This window comes from Anabas testudineus, chromosome 13 (genome assembly GCF_900324465.2).
Source record: "Anabas testudineus chromosome 13, fAnaTes1.2, whole genome shotgun sequence".
NCBI classification, from domain to species: Eukaryota; Metazoa; Chordata; class Actinopteri; order Anabantiformes; family Anabantidae; genus Anabas; species Anabas testudineus.
Window position 1 is genome coordinate 22,236,294 of NC_046622.1, and position 20,534 is coordinate 22,256,827.

Consider the following 20,534-nt stretch of genomic DNA (forward strand, 5'->3'; position numbering starts at 1 on the left):
TTAGACATTAAAGCAAATCAGACTGCAGTAGATTCAACACATGATGTCCTGCCCTGTCCTGCATCATTTCGGAGACCATATGCAATTCATTTACATCCATATTCCGACGTGAAGATGGGAAACACTAGAAATCCTCCGGAAGATTTAAAGCAAGTCCAAGGGGAGAGAGGTAATCTTGTAATCCTCTGTAATGGTCTCTTCAAGCTCATCTAAACTAGCTCTCCCAGAGGAATTCAATCACAGATACAGATGGACCATAAAGAGTAATGTGACTGACGCTCCCTGAGCAATCCAGCAGTCGTCTGCTGTGGCTTCATTAAAATAATCTACAATCCCAAATAAATAGTCACATTAAATTGTCTGACCTATAAGCACCTTTTCACACCTTCACATATTAACAAAAATAATTACACTGAAATTGAATATCCCCTCAAGAAATGTACAAAAATAGCGAAAAATGCTGGCTCATCATAGTCCTTGAATAAAAATATATTGTAGTTCCTGTAGATATCTGGAAAGAACTGCTGCTGCACGTCCATGATGCTGTACCATTCTACTGAATGCATAAAGCTGCAGCTGAAGCAGGAGGTGAGCGGGACGGCTGAAGAAACTCTGAGGTGAAGACGGCCTCGGCATACTCCTCCACAACGTCCTGAAACTCTGCTGCCACGTCATCCAGAGCCTCCGAAAGTAACTCCTCAGCCAGCCTGGGTCATTAACAAGAGACAGAGACATTAGAGAGAGAGGCTTGTGAAAATCTGTCTCCAAAAAAAAAAAAAAAATACTGCAAACACTTTGAGCCAGTTGAACGATAACATGGACAAAGTGAGACCTAAGTAGAAGGTCTAAAATGTAACAGAAACAGTTGGTAATACAAATTCACCTTGTTAAAACTAAATTTAAGTAAACAATACATATTTACAACTAGAAAGAAAGATGAGAAAGAGTGCTTGTTAGTGTTTTCTGAAAAATATTTAAAAATATATCTCATATCTCAATCGCTATATCTCTAAAATGCTGGCTTCGTACTGTGTTCAATCAAATACAGGTTTTAAATGTTTTGCAATTTTTTCAGAAGGTGAAATCACAACGTTTTTTTTTCTAATGAGTGTGTGATTTTCAGGGCTGGACATGAAAACCTAAGATGAAGAAGCAGAACTCTTAACATTCGTGAGCTGGGAGCAGCACCAAGCAAGAATTTCCGTGTTTTGATCATTATCTAGGTCAACACACACACACACACACACACACACACACACACACACACACACACACACACACACACACACACACACACACACACACACACACACACACACACACACACACACACTCTCTCTGAGGTGGCAAAACAGCAGGAAAGTGGCATGTGCTCTTATAGAGCCCCAAAAATGTCAAATCAATACGATCTGAGTAACTTTTGTGTCTTCTAAGATCTGACTTTGACCCTTATACTCTGACAGTTCAACCATAATAAAATCTCAGCACGCAAACGTCAAGCTCTCAGTTCATACACAGAAGTAACTGTACAGCACATGCTCGATTTTAACCTGCAGAAACATGAGTAGAGTGTGAAGTTCATCCAATCGTTGAATTATCCTCCTCTGTTTTGATCTACATGTTCATATTCATCTGTGCACTGCATTAAAGAAACTGGATGCATGCTTTGTGTCTTCTCCTACACTCAATCTATTAGCATATAGAATGAATGAGATGCAGCAGGTGACGTGGCTCTGCAGTAACACTGGGCCGGCTCATTACAGTCTCATCACACAGACAGGTTTCAGGGGTGTACATGACTGTACTGTGTGGGTGTGTGTGTTCTCGCTTTAAAAACACTCAGATAATTGGATGGCTGTTCTTCATACCATTTCCTTTACTCCCTCCAAATTCAGAACACACACAAAACCCATCTTGTGAAAACTTTGGTTCATAGATGTGGGACTGATAATGAGCAAGTGACGCGTGCAGTCAGACCCCACGGGTGAGACTAGGCAAAAGTTTTATCAGCTCACAACTTAAGAAAAAACAACCTATTTACTGAACTTTTCACAATCCCACGCATATCTGAGACACAGAGAGGAAGAAAACAGTGCAAAGACTGGCTTGTAAATCTATTAGAAGTTTAGAACTGATGTATTTAAACACATGGATTCAGGACAAGCACAAAGATGACGAGATTTTCTGCATTGCACCAACTTAAGAATTCTGTTAAGGATGCAAATTTGTGAGTGGGAGAGCAGAACAACAGAGACACACCATGCAGGCCGTGAACTCGGCAAGATCCTTTCACAGCGCCTGAATGATCAAGTTCATCAAACACAGAATGTAGCAAGAAGTTTCACACATATCTGTTTCACTGTGGCTCTGGTTGCCAAATCTGAGAATGTGACACTGCTAAAATGTAGTAGAAATATTTTATATAACCTCAGACATACAAAAAGATGACTGAATTTGTCAACCAGAGGGGAACAGTGCTGCAGAGAAACTGCTGCCTCTGCTGTTGTGTTACCTTTCAGCCACGGCCCAGGGGTTGAAGCTGCCGACAGCCTCGTGAGCCACGATGCGCAGGTAGGCCTCGTAGTCTTCCCGGTATCGCCGGATGTTTCTCAGCACGCTGCCTGGAACAGAGATAACAGTCCCTGTGCTTCTCGCTGCAGGGCCTGAGAACATGGCGTTGTTTCTGGGCTGCCGTTCCTCCTGGGATATCTCCTCTGTCAGGCTGTTCTCAGACAGTACACTGTGTCTGAGGAAACATAAGAGGATGCTCATGTAGAGAGACACAGCACCTTTTCATTACCGTCACCGCTCACACTGTATGAAATGGGTAAATGGCTTGTGAGGGCTGCAGCTGTGGAGAAGAGGCAAACTCATTTACTGACCAGGGAGTCAGAATGGAGTGCAGCGCTGGGGTTGACCAGGAACACTTGCAGTGCCTGATATGAGGCCAGGGGCGATGGATTTACAAGAGGTGTCTAGCAGAGGCCGGCTCCCTCGCCATCCCCTTGCTCTGAGTGAGTTGGGGCTCAGCTGGGCACGGCCATGGACTGGCTTTATAATCTCCTCTACTTGGTCGAATCAGCCTGGCGACGGCGCTCTCGGTGCTATATATAGCACTGCAGCAGCCCCCACAGCAAAGTGCCTCTCTATTGTGCTCCCCGGCCTCAGCTGAACTTGTTTCTGTTTTGACTGCGGGGGCTGCAAACCGTGGGGTGGCCATAAATATCAAAGTGCCAGCACAATCAACTCCCCTTCCAGTTGAAAATGGGTCGATTTACTGTCTGATGGGCTTCTGAGGGCCGTCGTTGAGAAAACAATGATACAGCACCCTGCAATTTCACTGCCTTTATAGAAAAATCAGAAATCCCCCGACTCCTTTTGTGCTATATTCAGAAACAGGGACCAGTCTGTCTTTTTAGGTCAGCAGCCATCGTTCACGCATTTTAGCACTGATTGATGTTGGATCTGTGAAAAAACGACGTGAGTGATTAAACAAACAGCAACAGTAGGAAAACACCACGTGTTCGTGGTAACTCTGTTAGAAGGTTCCATGTCTTCAGCAGAGAACTCCAACAATAACCATCCAACATGCGATTTTGAGTCACAAGAGCTGTCTAGTACATCAGTCTATCCAGTCTGTCAATGTAGCTCTGTGAAGAACCAGAACCTGAATCCAGATAACGTGCTGTGTTATGAATTATTAGGACGCACTTGTAAGACTCATAAGTGTTCTTGATTTATGTATAATATCTATATTTTTGTCTTTTGAATGGACCGGCCTTGAGATACAAAATTAATTTCACTGTGAACTGAGGTATCTATCAAAAGGAGGTGTTTGTTTCTGAATGGTCAGTGATCGGGAAGGAGCACAAAAAAGCATTCTCAACCTCTACATAACATTCAGCCACAAACAACCTGAAACAGCTGAAAAACATCACGTATGAGGACAATCACATCAAGTGACTTTAGTTTGTTTGGCCTTGGACAAAGTCAACATTTGAAACAATCTTGTTTACTCATAAATTGCTGAAAAAACAATTTCTTGTAGAATCTCATTCTTGTTGAATCAGTCAGATGGCTTAAGAAACGAGAAACTAGGACTCTAAAGTCACAACTGGGTGTAGAGGGTGCAAGCCAAGCTGACATTTACTGCGCAGAACACCTACAGGTATCAGCTTGTTTGAAATACTTGGCAAAACAACGAGGCGGGGGGACTCAGAGATGAGATAAAAAAAATACATAAAAGGTTTAGAATATTGCTGAGTGGGGCTTTCATCTCTTCATTGATTTGTCTGACCCGCTGATGGAGCTGCGGCGGGTCAGTCATCATAAGACAAGGGGAGGATGGCAATCAGGGCCTGTGTCTGGGCTGCTCACCATGGATACATAAATCTTATCTGCCGCTCCTGCTGATGTTTTCAAAGATAAAATCTCTCAATCCCATTGTCCCAGTGCTCTTTTGATAGCACTCGCATAAGTACAAGCACAAAGGCACGATAAAGGTAAAGAACAGACGCTGCTTTGGAAACCGCTTCAAGAGGACAGCGCCAAGTGTGCTGTCCGGTGTAAAATACTGGCATAATCAAAACAACTGTATGTCCTCACTCCTGATAATGTCTCGAATCAAAGGTAACCATAGGAAACTGAACAAGTAGTCTGAGTGCCTGTAAACAACAAAAAGAAGTCTTCTTTCAGCTGTTGCCTGAAATCAGTAGCCCAATCAGCCCTCGTCCTGCTCTCCATGCCTCAGTAACAGTACCTAAATCAAAAAAAGCAACAGTCCAAACAAAGAAGCCTTTAAGGAGAAATCGCTGCTTCTTTAAGCTCTGTCAGTGTCACACTGTTTTCTTCTCCAATCTGTTTTAAGTGCACATGTGATTTGGCTGCTGACGACAGAGGCTGATGCGTCTCTCTGGGCAGAGAAATGCGGCTACGCACAGGGACTGAAAAACATCAATGCCAAGCTCTTTGCACATTTTGCTCACCTGATATAACCGCTCCGTTCGGCTATGGTCAACACTAGAAGAGTTTCATGCGATTAACACAATCCAACACAGATGCAAAAACAAACTGCTTTTTTTAGGCTTTCGTCCACAGGAGCTGCTCTGATTTAATAAGCTACTGTTGCTGCACAATTGTATCAGTGTCATCCCTCATTCTCCGCCCTTTCTCTACTGTAAAGCCAGTCTACTTAACAGTGGTCACTGCACACATGTATTAATGACCTGCACTGTTGGCAGATATACAAGGATTTGGTTAGTGTTAATGCCTGTTCTCTGTGTAGTGCATAATTTTAGGTTTTGGCACTTCTACTGCAACAGGCTGCAGGATTGTTTGAGGAAAACCTTTCATCACTTCATCCCCTCTGTCGTTTGCTGTAAAATGTGTCACCGCTGTCTTTTCTGCCTACAACACCTCTACAGAGCACTTATGTTCTTTACAGCTCAGGTCAGTATACAGAACAACTTCTCAGCCCAAAAAGACAGCTCTATAAAACAATGCACCTCATAAACACAGTTCTATTTCTATCTTACACCAAATGACTCCCCTTCTTCTAGCTTTATTATTTCTTATGGGACTAAGCACAATGGGATTGTTGTCTGTCCACAACAGCTGTTACAAAATGCTTCTGCTAGCAACTTGTGCGGCATGAGAGCAAACACTATACTGTGAGACAAATGTAATGTATCTGTCAGGAGACCATGTGCTTGTAGCAGGATTCACTAACAAGTGTAACCTTTGTTGCACAGATTTTCTGTCTCCTGTCCTTGCTCTTAAATTTCGCTACACAACTTAAATCAAATGTTGATTTTGTATCAACTTTTTCCACACTAAGGGACTTAACTCTCCAAGCAGGAGCACCAAATGGCTGTGTCTTCATTTGGAGTGGGCCAGAAGTGACTAATATGCATTAGAATCAATAGCGATTATTTTTCTTGAGAATGAGGACTATCACTGCATGATGGTGGCAGGGACATTTCATATACATATCTGTCTTCAATAAAAAGCTATGCCCTTGTTTAGAATGAAACAGTTTAACAAATGTCCATGATGGGTATCTACAGTGGCAAAAAAAGGAAAAGGATGTGAATATTCTTGACTTAGATGAAAATGAGATCACATTTTTTAACAAATTAAAGCAGACTCTAATAAATTTTCTTTTTCTTGTCACCGGAGTGGAACAGAGATTCTGTGTTTCTCAATCTTCAAACGTCCTGTAGCTGCTTCAGTTTCTTAGAACAAAGTCTGAGTAATGTCAGAATGTGATTTCTGCTGTGTCATGTTACAACTAGACAAGAAGGACCCTGAGACGCAGTACCCCCCAACTAAAGTCATGCTATGTGGGGGCTTCTCAGAAGCAAGGACAGGGAGACTGGTCAGAATTTCAGAATTGAATTAATGCAGCCAAATACAGAGAAGTGCGTTAAAGAATGCTGCTACTGAAGATCTGAGGCTGGGGGCGATTCATCTTTTAGAAGGACAATGATACAAAGCATCCAACCAAGACCATGCTGGACTGTCTTCAGGACAAGTCTCTGACTGTCCTTAACTGGTCCAGTCAAAGCTCAAAATAAACCCCCTTAAATATGTGTGGAGTGACATATAGATGACACTTCAAAGACATTTCAAATTCAATCCGACGGAGCTTGAGAGGACCTGCGAGGCCGATTGGGATAAACTGCCGAAAACCAATGTTAGAAGCCAGTAGAGACTAACCCAAGAAGATTCTGAGTTGTAATTACTTCCAAAGCAGCTTCTACAAAGTGCTGAACAAGTGTCTGAACATTTATGTAAATGAGAGATTTCCGTTTGGGGATTTTAACTGCATTTTTTACCATGTTAATAACATTTACAATAAGTACAATAAGGTATAATGTGCGATAAATGATGGGGTCTAAATGAATTTTGGAGCGACTGAATTTAATATAGACATTATTTAAAAGTGGATTACTATTGACCATATCACAAGGGCTTGTTTAGGGTTCCATACACATACTCGCAGAGATTAGTTTTCACTCAAAAATCAAAATCCATTATTCATGTCAAAAAAAATCCTGATTACATCCGCTGCGAATCAATGTGTTAAAAACAGCAAACACGAAACGATCCAGCAAGGTGCCAATACTCTGTTAAGGAATTGTAATTTGGACTGTGGATAAAAGCGATGTAGACATGTCTAAGCTACACAGATTCAGGGAGTTTCAGAACAAATGAGCCAGTAGTTCTCAAATGGCTTGCCCTCATTACAATTCTGCGAGGCAGGAGAGTCCTGAAGAATGAATAAGTGATGAAAACTCATAGCATCTCTACAAAAACAACAAGACACTAAATAGTTGATTTTCGCGTACCTGTATTATGTTTTGCCAAAAAATAAAACTTGATGGATGTGTTAAAAAGACAGAGTTGAAGATGAGTCTTTGGCACAGTGGATTTCAACACAGTTTCCAATAAAGCAACTGAGCCTGACTTTAATTTACTAATGGCTGCTGCTTGAATTTGTTAGAAGCTGCATCCTGTCGGCATGTCTGTGTCAACAACTTCCAGTCCTTCCACTCTCTTTTTCTCATCATTTCAAGTTCCTCATTAATTTAGGCAGTAGAGCAGCTGCAGCTAAAGCCCTGGGCAGCAGAGGGTCTCTCTGTGGAGTCTCCTGCCAGAGTCAGGAATAGACTCTGCCCTGGGTACAGTAACCACCAATTGAGTTTTGTGGGATGAGTAAGGCCTCCCAGTGGGAGAGTGATTATAGGGCATGCAAGAAAAAAAAACAGTAACTAGGCATCATTGGAAAAAACATTAACCATTAACATAACCATTTTCCTTTTCATCAAGTCTTGAGTCTAATAGTAAACTACTTCCCGTGGATATTGCTGCTGTTGCTGCTTTTAGTTTCATCGTACAGCCACAGGAAGCTTTTAACTGCAACTCTATACATTTAGTGTACAAGTAATGACAGAAGACTTTCCAAGTAATCAAAACCCCAAACTTCCATTATACTGCTAAAGCCATGACGACCTGTAACAGCAGCTAAGATCTATAATTTAATCTCCAAACACTGGGAAGACGTTCAATAGGTCAAAACTTGAATCTTGCACTTCACTATATCATATATTACATGAATTCTCTCTTCCCAACTGCCTCTTTAAGATGAATAAAACAGTAACGAAGGGAGCCCTTGGCAAAAGATTTGAAATGGAAATGATTTGAGTGCAAAAAGAGGGTAAAGGACATCGTAACCCACCCAGTCTCCATCGGTTTTTGTAGGACAATGTCAGCTGCAGAGGCCTGCTTCATTACTGGTCGTGTGAGCCTAATTGGCTGAGGAGAGGCTGGCCTGGAGCCCGGATTACAGCACTGGGGTCCTGGGAAGAACAGAGACGAAGGGGAGGAAGCAGAAGTGGTAGTGTGTGACAAGTGGAATGGGAAAGAGCAGGGGAAAGATGGGCAGAAAACATGTGAAGGAGTATTAGCCTCAGCTTGTCACTTGTGTTACTGTCTCCACCTGGAGGAGACATCAGGGAAATAATGTTGTCTGATTGCAGTTACAGGTGAAAGGAGAGCAGTATTGTTGTTTAAAACAAAGAAGTAGGTTATTTACTTTCTTCACCTGCTGCTCTTGGTCGGTCCCAGTAAAGAGGGTCTGAATAGGTGATAGAGGCAAAGCGTCTTCGAACTTCCTCCTGATCCCTCTGCCCAAACACACACAGACAAACACTCTCTACACATTTTGTTCACCTGCATTGGCATGTCGGACACACTGCAGTGTGTACACACTGAATCAATAAGCAACACCAGAGAAGAGCTGTCATAACAGGTCACTTTAAATAACAAAGTGATTGCTGGTGACCTTTTCCGGTTCCACAGTGACCTTTTGCTGGTGGGCCTGTCTGTGGCGCTGTTCTTACCTGTATCTCGTCCATACGAAGCAGCATACTCTCCAGAGTGGGGGCCTGCAACCTACACTGGGCGACATCCTCCAACTGTCTGTCTGTTTCAGCTGCCCATGCCACCCGTGCTGTGTCCTCTAACAGATCCTCCAACAGGGCCTCGCTTAGCTGCTCAGCACTCTCTGCTGCCTGTGTAGGACAACAGGGAATTTTAATTGTACGACATGTTTCCTGTTACTAAATTCAAACTTTATTCAATAGTAAGGCCAGCGGTCCTCTCTTATTTTATCACTGGCAGCCACACAGCTCACCCTCTCAGCAGCCTGCTCAGACAGCCGATCCCTCAGTGAGGAGCTGATCCTGTTCCTGGACTCGCCAATCTGCTGAGGTGCACACAAAAACGAACTCAGTCCCATCTGTCCAAGGTAATTATCCTTTACTCCTACTTAGTCCACAAAATAACTGGCCCTGCTGTGGTTAAATACTGTACCTGCTCTGTTTTATTTTAAATACAAATACAAATAAAATGTGACATAAACAGGAAGCAAAACCTGGCAGTCTGCAGAAAAAGATTGTGTCTCGTCACCTGTGTTTCATCCAGAAGAGGCTGAATTCTCTCTCTGGCCTTCTGCTCAGCTCTCCTAGCCCACTGAGTTGGCGAGACAACTTCAGACCTGTAAACCAACACACACCCACATTGCAAGCTGCCACAGGAGAAGTTCTGAGACTGGGAGCTTAAACAGGCTACATGTGATATTTCATTTCCACACATTATTAATAAAAATGCACTGCATAAGTCAAGTTCTGGCCCTACAAAATACTAGTGTTCATCAATTCCTGTCTTTGCCTAAATATTCACTGCAACTGAGTAAGACTGTCTGAGTATCCACTGCTCTGTATGTGGATAAATCTTGATGTGAATTTTTCACGCTACTGATGAGATCAGCTCGGGGCGAAATAACTCAAATAATAATCTGACTGTGAAGGAGTTTATTGTGCAGGTGGAGAAAACTATATTTGATTTCTTTTGCTGTTCTATGTTACCTGCAAATGTCTAAAAGAGATGCAGCCATTGAATATCATTATTCAAATGTTTTTAATCACACTGCAGAATTATTACGATGAGTACAAATATATCAGGCATGTTCTTGGTGGGTATTTGTGTTTGACAGTAGTAGCACGAAGGTCAAACGTGCACAACTGCTGGTGTAGTTAAACCTTTATGAACCAAATGTTGACTGAAACCTATGTTTTGCTCAAGCTGCGTTTTGTTGATGGTAAAACAGTCCCAAGGCTGATTAGGAAATGTAAAGTGATCCATAGGAACATATGTTCTCTCTGGTGCTGAAGGGACGTGGCTGCAGTCACAACCTGTGGTATTTTTGTGTTCATTAAATTGTGAGGCTTGCTGCGTTGTGTTGTTTACTGCTTGGGCTTGGCTGCATGTCTTGTGCGTCTTTTTACGTAGGAATATTGGTGGGAAATGTTTCTTCTTTTTATATAATATAAATAGAAAAAGTTTACATGCAGTATGTGTACATACTGTGCCTATAAAACTGTATAACTCTTCACCCCCCTTGGTGAAGTTCTCACCTCTCATGTTATTCACAACATTGAATCAGGGATTAAAGAAAACAAGATAACTCAGAGGAAAACTCAGAGAAAAGGTTATTGAGAGGTTGATAAAATGGTAAAATGAATGCAGCAAAACATAAGGAAATGTGATCTGATCTGACAAATTGGATGCCGTCCACAGGAGAACTGTGAAACGGGAGAAGATTTGTTCTCCAGAAAGACAATGACCCCAAGCACACAGTCACAGCTGCACACAAATGGCTTCAAAACACCAATGTTGGTGTTCTAGAACGATCGAGTCAGAGCCCAGACCCCAATCCAGTTCAGAATTAGACGGGCTGTTCACTCACAATCTGACTGAGAAGTATCTATTCTATAGTATCTATTGAATACTGACATGAAGGGGTGAATATTTAGGCAATCATTTATTTTCTGTAGTTATTGTAAAACCTATATTACTTACTAGAGATCCTTTTTTAATATTGACAGTGATGACTCTTATTGTGTTGATCAGTGCAAAAAACTAAATTCTGAATTGATTAATTGTCTTGTGTAGTAAATTGCATATAGTTTAATAAGACCGTCTGAAGAAAGTTCTAACTTTATTCCTATCCTGTTCCCATTAAACTCAGTTTGACTTGTTTCGTTAGATAGGAACCTCTCAGTCAACTGCTTTATTGTAGCTTGGTATTTATCATCAGTGTTTATATGAATTTTGTTTGGAATATAAATCAAGTCAAAAAAGCCTCTGTTAATTCTCTAGCTCAATATCCAACAACTGACCTTCAACTTCTATCTCTCCCTGAGATCCAGATAAATTCAGTAATTATATGACCACTGTACCTTAATCTCTGAATTCGTTCAGTCTCCTCTTGACTTAGCTGGTTGAGCGCTTTCAGTCTCTGCATCGTCATCTTATCCAACCAGGCTTTCCTGTGCCAAGCCGGCAATCATCAAATAAAGCAAAATGCGAGCTCTGTTAAGCATTTCACATAAATAACTTATAATCCTCATCTCTAAAATCAGGCTGCTAGCTGCTGATTAACTGCAAAGCACAATTGTAGTAATTAAGATTTGATTAAACAGTGACGTATGTAGAGCACTCAATCAGCGAGGTGCTTATAAGCTGTGAAAACAGGTCGAGTATTAATCACTTATAAAGAGAAATGGCCTCAATCTAGCAGGCACCTAGATTCATTTATTGCAGAGAATTAAGTTTCAAGTAGAATCAGAGTATTGCCTATGGCTATCGGCAAGTGGGGTCTGACACAGAGGTTAGAAATAACCCAGTGAATATAGAGGGGAGACTCATTAGCATTCCTTTTGCCTATTTTTCATCCATTTGGCTTTCTCTTTATGTATGCATGCAATCCAGAGACTAATCTGATGATATTTCATTCTGAAACATATGTTAAGTACCAGAGATTCAGATCATTGTAGGAGGGCTTTACCTTAATGCTTCATCCTGAGCTTGTTTCTTCTTCTCCATGCTCATGGCCAGCTCTGCTCCCCCTCCGCTGGAGCCCTTCTGCTTGGGAGGGCTCGGTGAGGCCTTCACTGGAGAGAAGAGACAACGGGGCTCTGGTCTCCCCCTCTGTGGGGATCTGTTGTGATTCACAGCAATAGAATGAAACGCAAAGGAAAATACCCACAGACATGCGCTATGCTAAGACAAGTCACAGTGTTAAATGAGAAACCTGGAGAACAGGACCCAGAAACGGGGTAGCTTTTAGCTTTTCCTTCTGCCTCCTCCTAAAGTCAATTAGATCAAGAGATGTTCCCATTTTATTCTACAACATAAATAACCCGCTTGTGATTTTTAAAAATCTTTTATGCATTTTTAAAAGACAGGTTGCTAATAAGTGCCTAAATGAGGCTACAGAAGTTGTAGGGAACACTAAATGGCATTGCGCCATCAGATCTTATAACCCGCAATCATCTAAAATCCAATGGAAATATCCCACTGGCTACTTGTTAAGGAAACCATGGTGTTGCCAACCCCTGGGCTGGCCTCCAGAAAAGATGTCACTCATACAGCACTCTATGTCCTCAAAGCTGGACTTTGTTGGTCCACCTTCCAACAGTGAAATAAAATCTTGGCTTCCCTCTAATATTAACTTCCCTTTTCCATAGATTAAGATTTTGGGGGTCATCTTTGATGATCTTTTGAATCCTGTTAACAGTGTTACCATGTCTGATTATGTCATATCATGTCTCTCCATCTCATCACCTCAAACATCATAGTGATTTTAAAGTTTCCTCCTCACCTTACAAAGCTCTTCATAACCTCCCTCCATCTAACCTTTCACAACTTTTACATAGTTGTACACCCCTTCTTGTACTTTTTGATCATCCACTCTGGGTCTTCTTTTCACACCCTCAGCCCATTTGGCTACCAAAGGCTCTAGAGCCTTCAGCTACACTACACCCAGTCTCTGGAATTCTCTTCAAGAAAAAAATGCTATCTGGTTATATCGACTCTTTTCATCTCTATTTTTACAATTCATTGTGTCAAGAGCAAATGAATTGACACTGCATTAATGAGCCGATACACTGCTGCACACTGGATCCAAACTATTACCTTAAGAATAGCGTTTCAGCTATTATATAAGTATAACCTTTGTTACATAAAGACATTAATCATCTGGAGTGAGTGAGAGTAGAAGGGTTGGAGAACAATAATAGGTTATTTTTTCAAACATCTACTGTGTCAGGGAGATGAAAAGCTCACCGCTGTGGAGGAGGAGAGTGAGGGGAGGTAGGCATCCAGGGCACAGAGTGCTCTTTTTGAGGGAGCTGGTTCACTCTGAGCTGCGAAGAGACTGTAGGTTGCTGGAAGCCTGCATGTTGCATCTGATTATGCTGTAAATTAAAAAGAGAAAATATATGTTTTGATTTTTTACGTGATCACTTGGTTTTCACCTCTGACACACAGTGACACACAGTGTGCTTTGTGTGTTTTAACCCAAATCGAACTGGCGTTAATAGAATACAAAGTATTTCTCATGTGCTCTAACATATTCATTCAAGCCTGCACCTTCATGATAATATTAGCCTTTCTCCTCTCAGAGTGCAGTCCTTTTCTGCTGCTGGTGTTCATCTGAGACGGTCTCTGCTGGTCTCTCAGCTCCCTCTGCTGGGCGAGGCTCTGTAGGCTGGCCCTCAGCACCTCACTTCTGTTTGTAGGCGGGTGAGAAGTTGCTTTGGGCTTGTGTGAAGTCATTCTCCTACCTGCAGATATAAATGAAAAAGTACATGTTTGACATGTTTTGGTTTCAACTGATGAATCATAGTTACATGTAAATCAAGGAATATCTGGGGCAACAACAAACTATACTCTTCGTCTTCATTCCTTTCAAATACAAGTAAATCAGGTTGGAACCTGGGGCCTAAGCCATTACATTCGAACTAGGTACCACCAATTAAGACAACCAACGTCTTTCGTTGTCTTAATTGGTGGTACCTAGTTTGATCCCTACTGACTCTTAGATAAGTGGCACAGAGTAATGCCACAAAGAATTGTGGCATTTGTTTCCACGGAGATCGAGATTGCTGCAAAAGCTCATTGTAGGTGTTTTCCACAGGATGCCTCTTAGCCCAATAGGAGCCAGCAGGAGTTAAGTACTCATAAGACTAAGCAGCAGGGGACTGAAGGCCAGAGTTCTGCACTTCAGTTCCTTATTTATATATCACTTCTTCATAGGTCCTTATCAATTCTCAGCCCGGGTACAGCAATTTAGACACAGCGGGAAGCCTAAACACAAATGCACAAAAGGCCTTAGATGACTTCCAGATACTCAGGAGACTAAACTGTTTGTGCCTCATCAAAATCATACATACGGTTTATTCTGTGTGCAGCCTATAGCGGCTCTGGTAGTAAATAGACCGTTGACTTGGGTATAAAATATAGCTGTGTTAATAAATGTTGTTGCTGAGGGCAGAAATGCACAAATGAATCATTGAAGAGCAGAAAGGCTTTTAAACATACTCAGTCATTCCAGACAAAAGAAACACTCACCATGGCCACCTCTTCTGGGATTTGATGGTTTGCGAGGTCCTCGAGCAGTTGAGGTGCTGTGACCCTTAGGTGCTGTAGTAGGTGACGTGCTGCGACAAGGAGACTTCCTGCGTGGAGGACATGCTTGGGCCTGCATCTTTTTTTGTTTACTGAGAGCAGAATCCAAACTCTACGAAAAAGAGTGACGAGGATTATGAATCTGCCACCATAAAATGTATTTAAACAAACAACATACCACTTTATATTTCTTCATCTTACTGGACTATCAAAAACATAGCAAAGACAATCATTCATAAAAGACATATAATGCACCAAGAGCCATATGCAGTGCTGTCATAAAGTATAAGGACAAAATGAGACTAATGAACTGAAGTTAAGTGCTGACTCTCAGCTTTAGTTTGAGGGCGTTCGAGGATGTATTTAATCCTTCAAGAACCAAAGACCGTTCTATACATAATCTCAAATGCTAGAGGACAGAAAATAATTGGAAAAGTTAGCTTTAAATATAGTCCTCTTAATTAGAAAAGCTGGTCAACTACACTTATTGTATGACGACAGACACTTTCTTTTATATGGAGCTGTGCTGCAGGTAGCTTCACTTGATGCATGTTGGAGGGATTTTAGCATCTTGTTTCATCTTCAGTGAATAAATATATATTCAGTTAGATTGAGAGCATGTGACTCGTAACACAAAATGTTATTTAGGATTCAGGATGTCTGTATCTCTATAATGACTGATCTGCTATATTTTCAAGAACTAGGGAACCATACAGATATAAGTTATCTGTAAGTTTTAAAATGCTACACTGTGCCAAAACTGTGGAAAACATGTATAACATAACTGTGTAAACACTTTGTTATTGTACTTCACCTCTAGTTTTTGCAGGATGCTGAACACTGTCTCAGGCACAGCTGAACCTTGGTCTGCTTCGACCTTGGCTGAACACAATGAGAGTTGGCGAATCAGCTGGCCCAGCTCTTTGTAATGAGGGGGTACCTTGCTGTGGGACAGATGCGAAAGCTGATGGATAATAACCTGTAGTGCCCTGAGAGTCCCACGGTGGGCGGCTGCGAGCCTGTTTATTGTAATGCTCTGTAACGATAACAGATAGCAAATATGTTTATCGGTGAGTAACATATAGATTTGCCTTGAGCAATTGGGGTATTAGACTGGCGTGATACATGACGTCCATATAAAACACTTGCTCATCAGTTTCAATTCTTTATCAGTAATTATTAAGTAAGAAAAATCAATCGCCTCAGACATACCTTATTATTGTCCCACATTTTCTGTCTTCGCAGTTTCTCTATATCATCTTGTATCTCCTTAACCTATTCAATAATAATTTAGTCAAACGCTGAAAAGTAGAATGTGCATTATGTCAGTGAAGATTTATTTTTCAGTTCCAGATGGTAGAGACTTAAATACCTGTTGCTGCAGAACATAGATGACACGAGCTGAGCGAGCCATTTGTTTCTGTCTGCGTAGCTCCAACTTCTTATGCTCCTCAGGCTCCAGTGACTCCTCTCTTTGCCCCCCTGTTGTTTAATGCTCATTGTTCAGTGATATTCATTATGAACCATATAAAAACAATGCCAGTTTAGGTTCAGGCTAAATGGTACTTTGGAACATAGAGCAAGACCAGCCCCTGCTGTAATAACTTATGGGTTACCTCTGTTTGCAAGCTCTTCTACTTTCTGAATATACACTTCCAGTTCATTTTGCAGCTTGCAGATCTCCTGGCTTAACGGAGCCTGCTGGCCTCCTTCCGGGTGCCTAGGACCAGGGTCTCTGGTTGGGGGTGTCTGGCCAGTGTAAGGCAGAGAAGGGATGCGATGCTTCTGGGATGTGTGCACCGGCAGTTTGGCTCCGGGGGGGACTGCTTTCTCTTTTGGGCTGGATGCCTTTAACTCTGCTTTGCTCGGAGTAGCTGCTAGCTCCTATAGGGAGACAAATCCCTGTCAGTCACCAGCTCAACAAGGCAGGGCTCAATCCAAGACACACACAGGTTATACACTACAGTGTGTTTCATATGGCAACATCATATACAATACCAGAAGTAGCTCTGGATCACTTGTTTCAAAGAATGAGGCCTGTTGAGAAGGTCTGGTGGAGGATTTCTTCAGTGACTCGAGGTGTCTTCGTCTCAGATCTCTTTTGGCGAGCTTGACAGCAGCCTGGAGCCTCTCCTCAGAAAGAGTGGTGAAGCTGATGGAGCTCCTGGTGCTGTCCACATTGTCACGCAGCTCTGACAGAGGCAGAAGCCTCTCAATCAAAATAGGTGCTGGTGGGCCCACACGGGTGGCACGGTTGCTGGCACTTGCAGGGATGGCTTCATTGAAGAGCAGCTGAGGTGTGCAAGATACCATTGTCATAACCAGTAGTGCAAAAAAGCAGTCACCATAATATTCAATCATGCTTTTCACGTATGTTAAAGTCAAGCCGAGGAACAGCCCTCAAAATGACCAGTTAAACAGAATAATACAAATCAATGCTAAACATAACGTTTAACTTGGCTTAATTAGGGTATTTAACTTCCCTTCCTAAGGACGTTTTCTGTATTTGTTTGACTCAATAAACAGGCTACATTCTTCATTTGAAGCTTTTTAGCTAGTTAAAACTATCGTTACATGTTCGTCTTCTAATAGGCAGTATGAGCTACTTAGAATAAAAAACAGATGAACATTATCGTAGCACATTTAGAAACGTCCTCCACTGTTAGTTAGTTAGTTAGTTAGTTAGTTAGTTAGTGTGTTACCTTGTTTTGGAACATCCCCGTAGCTAGGTCTCTACGGCTGTGTGCGTTTCTTGTTGAAACCCATTCTCTGTCTAGGTTTTGCTGTCCTACGGAAACGGGTGGACCAGTCTGCAAGAACTGTGCAGCCATCTCAGCAAAACAATCACACTAACGTTACTGAACAGTTTTTTTGCTTGATATAAAATGCTAATGGGTTAGCATCAGCAGGCTAGCTACGTTTTTGAATGAGTTAGCTAACGTCAAGTTAATCCCAAAGTCATCAGTTGGACCATTTGGGCTTCGCCTTTAAATGCCTTTTCAGTATATATATAGATTCTATGTGCACGCAGTCGCTAAGTGAGGATCGATTAAAATGCAGCACATGGTTAACTTTTTCAATTTTACCCCAATCCTGTCAGTTTGAAACGCCGCCATGACAACAACAGAACGCCGCTAAACGGAAGACGTTCAATGCTGCGTTCACGTTCTGCCGTTCTTATTTCAAACATAACAACAATGTCACAAATGCATCAAATGGTAAAAGATCACGTAAACGTATCCTGTGTATTTTATTCTATGTTGCTACAGGGTTAGCACCAAGACACTAATTTAGCTCTACTACGCATGAATTTCCAAAGTTGTTCCCTTTTCATGCAATTCTACTAATATTGCGTGAACGCAGCAGTACATGTCGTTAAAGAGGACAAACATTACACGTGACGCCCGAGTAAATATACTTGGTTGCATCCATCTATCGAATATAAACACTTTTAATATATCCTGCTTCATATTAAATAACATGTAATAACGCAACTTAAATAATAGCTAACTTGTGTCACATAGTCTGTGCGCACTGTCTCTTTAAGAACCTTTGCACAGACCGGAAGTGCTAGTGTTAACCTGTGAGTATTTCTACCAGGTCCTGTCTGCTCAGAGGAGCTGGCTGTCTGCACACACTAGTCAGTAGCTCACAGTTTCGTTTAGGTTAGTGCCTTTTCCTCTTTAACTCGGCCTAAAAGATGGCTCATTACGAAGAAGTAAGTGTGCGTGGCTATGATGAATTCTGTCAGGCTGTGTCGGAGAGAAAAGGAAAAGACGTGTTTGCCTATTTCTCTGGTAATAAAGACGCTCAAGGAAAGAGCTGGTGTCCAGATTGTGTGAAAGGTAACTTGAGATGTGGAATAATACCATATGACAATATAGCTGCTGTGAAATGTTTGGTGCACTTTCATTTCATCATTCCTAACAGTTCCTCTTCTTCCTCCCTTTCAGCTGAGCCAGTCGTAAGAGGAGAGATGAGTCATCTTCCAGAGGGCTCAGTCTTCATCTACTGTCAAGTTGGAGAAAGAGCCTAGTCAGTATTTTACCATCAGAACATTTAGACTGAGTCACCCAGGTGGTATATGCTGGAATATCCATTTAACACTTTATATCATGGCCGCAACTACCAGTTCTTTCCACGATGACTGTCACTGGTCATCAGATCTCAGTGTAATACATGTAATGTATTGAAATTGTTAAGTTACAGTGTGACCAGCAGGGATCAAAATTAAAAATCTGTCTTGTTCAGTAACTGTAAAATCAAAAGAATGACAACCAACCAACCAACCAGATAATGTAGCTGGAGTTGAGCTTTGAACAGTTTCAGAGCAAATGAGGTCTTTATTTACAGCAGAATCAAAAGTTTCATTCATTTAATTTCAAATGCATTTGCTCTCTACCTTTGTATTCATTTGTTTAGTGTAATTCAGTGTTTCTGTGTTACATCTGCTGTGTCTTCATGCTTCAGTTGGAAGGATCCCAACAATGACTTCAAGAAGACTCTGAAGCTGAGTGGCGTTCCAACCCTCCTGAGATATGGCACAGTAAGAAAAAAATAATAGCATGGATTAGTTTCAGCTTCTTTAAAATGAGTTAGAGACCAACCGACCAATTTCCAGCTACAGTTACTAATGAACGTTTTGTTTACCTATTTGTAACCTCATCTTTTAACCTAATGTGGTTAATTTAATACGTTACAGCAGCGATGTAATGTCTTTGTTTCAGCCCCAGAAGCTGGTGGAGGATGAATGCCTCAAAGCAGAGCTAGTGAAGATGATGTTCACTGAGGACTGAGGGGATCCCGCGCTGCTCCAGTCAACCAGCAAGCATTCAGAATACCTTCACTGTTAAACAGCACGTCCCGTTTACCACCATTTGATTTTAGCAACATCGCATTGTTGAAAATTGACTTTTCACAACTATTCACAAGATGAATCTCCCACGTTAATTTGATGCAAATCAGCTACTGTGCAAGTTTACAACCAAGTGTGTAAGTGTCCTTTGTAAAACATAGCTGGTCAATTCATCAGCTATTCTATCTGCAAGACAAACACAGGTATAACGAAATTAGTAATCCATACTGTTTTCTCTTTTAAATGTGCAATCACTTAATCTTGTATTGTAATTTGAGGCTGATATGTTTCTTTTAGCATAACCTAACTCTAACACACTATAAGAATATAGTTTTTTTTAATTTACAGCAGTTTTTGTACTTGATTTTTGTTGCTTTGCAGCAAAACCTCAATAAAGTGACACTGACACTTGTGTTCAGCCAGTTAAACAACATTCTTCAACAGAGTTTGTATTGGATGATTATTTATACTAGTTAATACTACACTATTTCAAACTAGTTACCTTGTCACTTATATAACTATTTAGATCCTTTACCTAAATAAAATGCCAATGTTGCAATTTCAAAATACTCTATCAAGGGAAAAGTCTTACATTCAAAGTTCTGTATGAAAAGTAATAGTACTAGAGTTTTCACTGTGCAGTAAAATGTGCTTTATTACATGCAGCTTAGTTTATTGATATTGATGTATCAGTATCAGTGCAGGATTTTTACTTAGTGTTAATATAAAGGTTTGAGTTAGTTGAAGCTACTTCAAGCATACCCTTTAAATCTGTTGGGTTCTGCAAGTTAGCGGGGTGGTCAGAGGATTATGGAGAGTGGGAGGAAGAAAAAAGGTTCAGATACACTCATCTGTTTTCAGTTTTTGCTCTTTGTTCTTTGATCATTTCACTTACTGTCTGTAAATGAAATCATCTGAGAAGTGTACAGTCATAACACTAAATTCTGGTAACCTGTCACATGGGTTTGTTCACTCATTTACCATTTAACAGTATATTGTATTTTATGAGCTGGTCCAACTGTCAGATACATATTCTGAATGACTCTGAGTAGTACAGTACTACAGGGCTAACATGAAACTAAAATACTCAGATGAAGGGACTGGGATTACTGTGGCACCAACACATCATCAGTGGGGTAAGGAC

The 20,534-nt window shown here is 41.3% G+C and overlaps 2 protein-coding genes across 4 annotated transcripts; one reads left to right on the plus strand and one right to left on the minus strand.

Moving 5' to 3' along the window:
- On the minus strand, positions 1-17,663 carry kiaa0753 (KIAA0753 ortholog). Of its 3 annotated transcripts, none has more exons than XM_026340983.1 (18): positions 17,238-17,663; positions 16,534-16,827; positions 16,152-16,419; positions 15,908-16,017; positions 15,748-15,810; positions 15,350-15,571; positions 14,479-14,647; positions 13,498-13,691; positions 13,192-13,322; positions 11,912-12,064; positions 11,304-11,393; positions 9,472-9,559; positions 9,197-9,265; positions 8,904-9,074; positions 8,597-8,687; positions 8,240-8,360; positions 2,513-2,746; positions 1-707 (listed from the first exon to the last, which is right to left on the minus strand). In XM_026340983.1, exons 1-18 carry the CDS (start codon positions 17,364-17,366, stop codon positions 554-556), a joined length of 2,751 nt encoding a protein of 916 aa, XP_026196768.1. In that variant the 5' UTR covers positions 17,367-17,663; the 3' UTR covers positions 1-553. The 3 variants fall into 3 exon arrangements, with proteins under 3 accessions (XP_026196768.1, XP_026196778.1, XP_026196764.1); XM_026340993.1 differs by having other exon boundaries at positions 8,606-8,687; positions 9,197-9,268; XM_026340979.1 differs by having other exon boundaries at positions 9,197-9,268.
- A 454-nt stretch (positions 17,664-18,117) lies between these two features.
- On the plus strand, positions 18,118-19,823 carry txndc17 (thioredoxin domain containing 17). The gene is made up of 4 exons (XM_026365187.1): positions 18,118-18,380; positions 18,489-18,570; positions 19,006-19,081; positions 19,263-19,823. Exons 1-4 carry the CDS (start codon positions 18,236-18,238, stop codon positions 19,329-19,331), a joined length of 372 nt encoding a protein of 123 aa, XP_026220972.1. The 5' UTR covers positions 18,118-18,235; the 3' UTR covers positions 19,332-19,823.
- Positions 19,824-20,534: the final 711 nt, after the last annotated feature.

What these genes read in the sequence shown, in the direction of transcription:
- kiaa0753 (XM_026340979.1), bottom strand. Translation starts at nt 17,366, where the DNA reads ATGGCTGCACAGTTCTTGCAGACTGGTCCACCCGTTTCCGTAGGACAG. An exon ending in AAATGTGGGACAATAATAAG is followed by an intron (nt 15,572 to 15,747) that starts GTATGTCTGAGG and finishes TTATCGTTACAG; the next exon opens with AGCATTACAATAAACAGGCT. An exon ending in GCATCCTGCAAAAACTAGAG is followed by an intron (nt 14,648 to 15,349) that starts GTGAAGTACAAT and finishes TCTTTTTCGTAG; the next exon opens with AGTTTGGATTCTGCTCTCAG.
- txndc17 (XM_026365187.1), top strand. Translation starts at nt 18,236, where the DNA reads ATGGCTCATTACGAAGAAGTAAGTGTGCGTGGCTATGATGAATTCTGT. An exon ending in GTGTCCAGATTGTGTGAAAG is followed by an intron (nt 18,381 to 18,488) that starts GTAACTTGAGAT and finishes CCTCCCTTTCAG; the next exon opens with CTGAGCCAGTCGTAAGAGGA. An exon ending in CAAGTTGGAGAAAGAGCCTA is followed by an intron (nt 18,571 to 19,005) that starts GTCAGTATTTTA and finishes TTCATGCTTCAG; the next exon opens with TTGGAAGGATCCCAACAATG.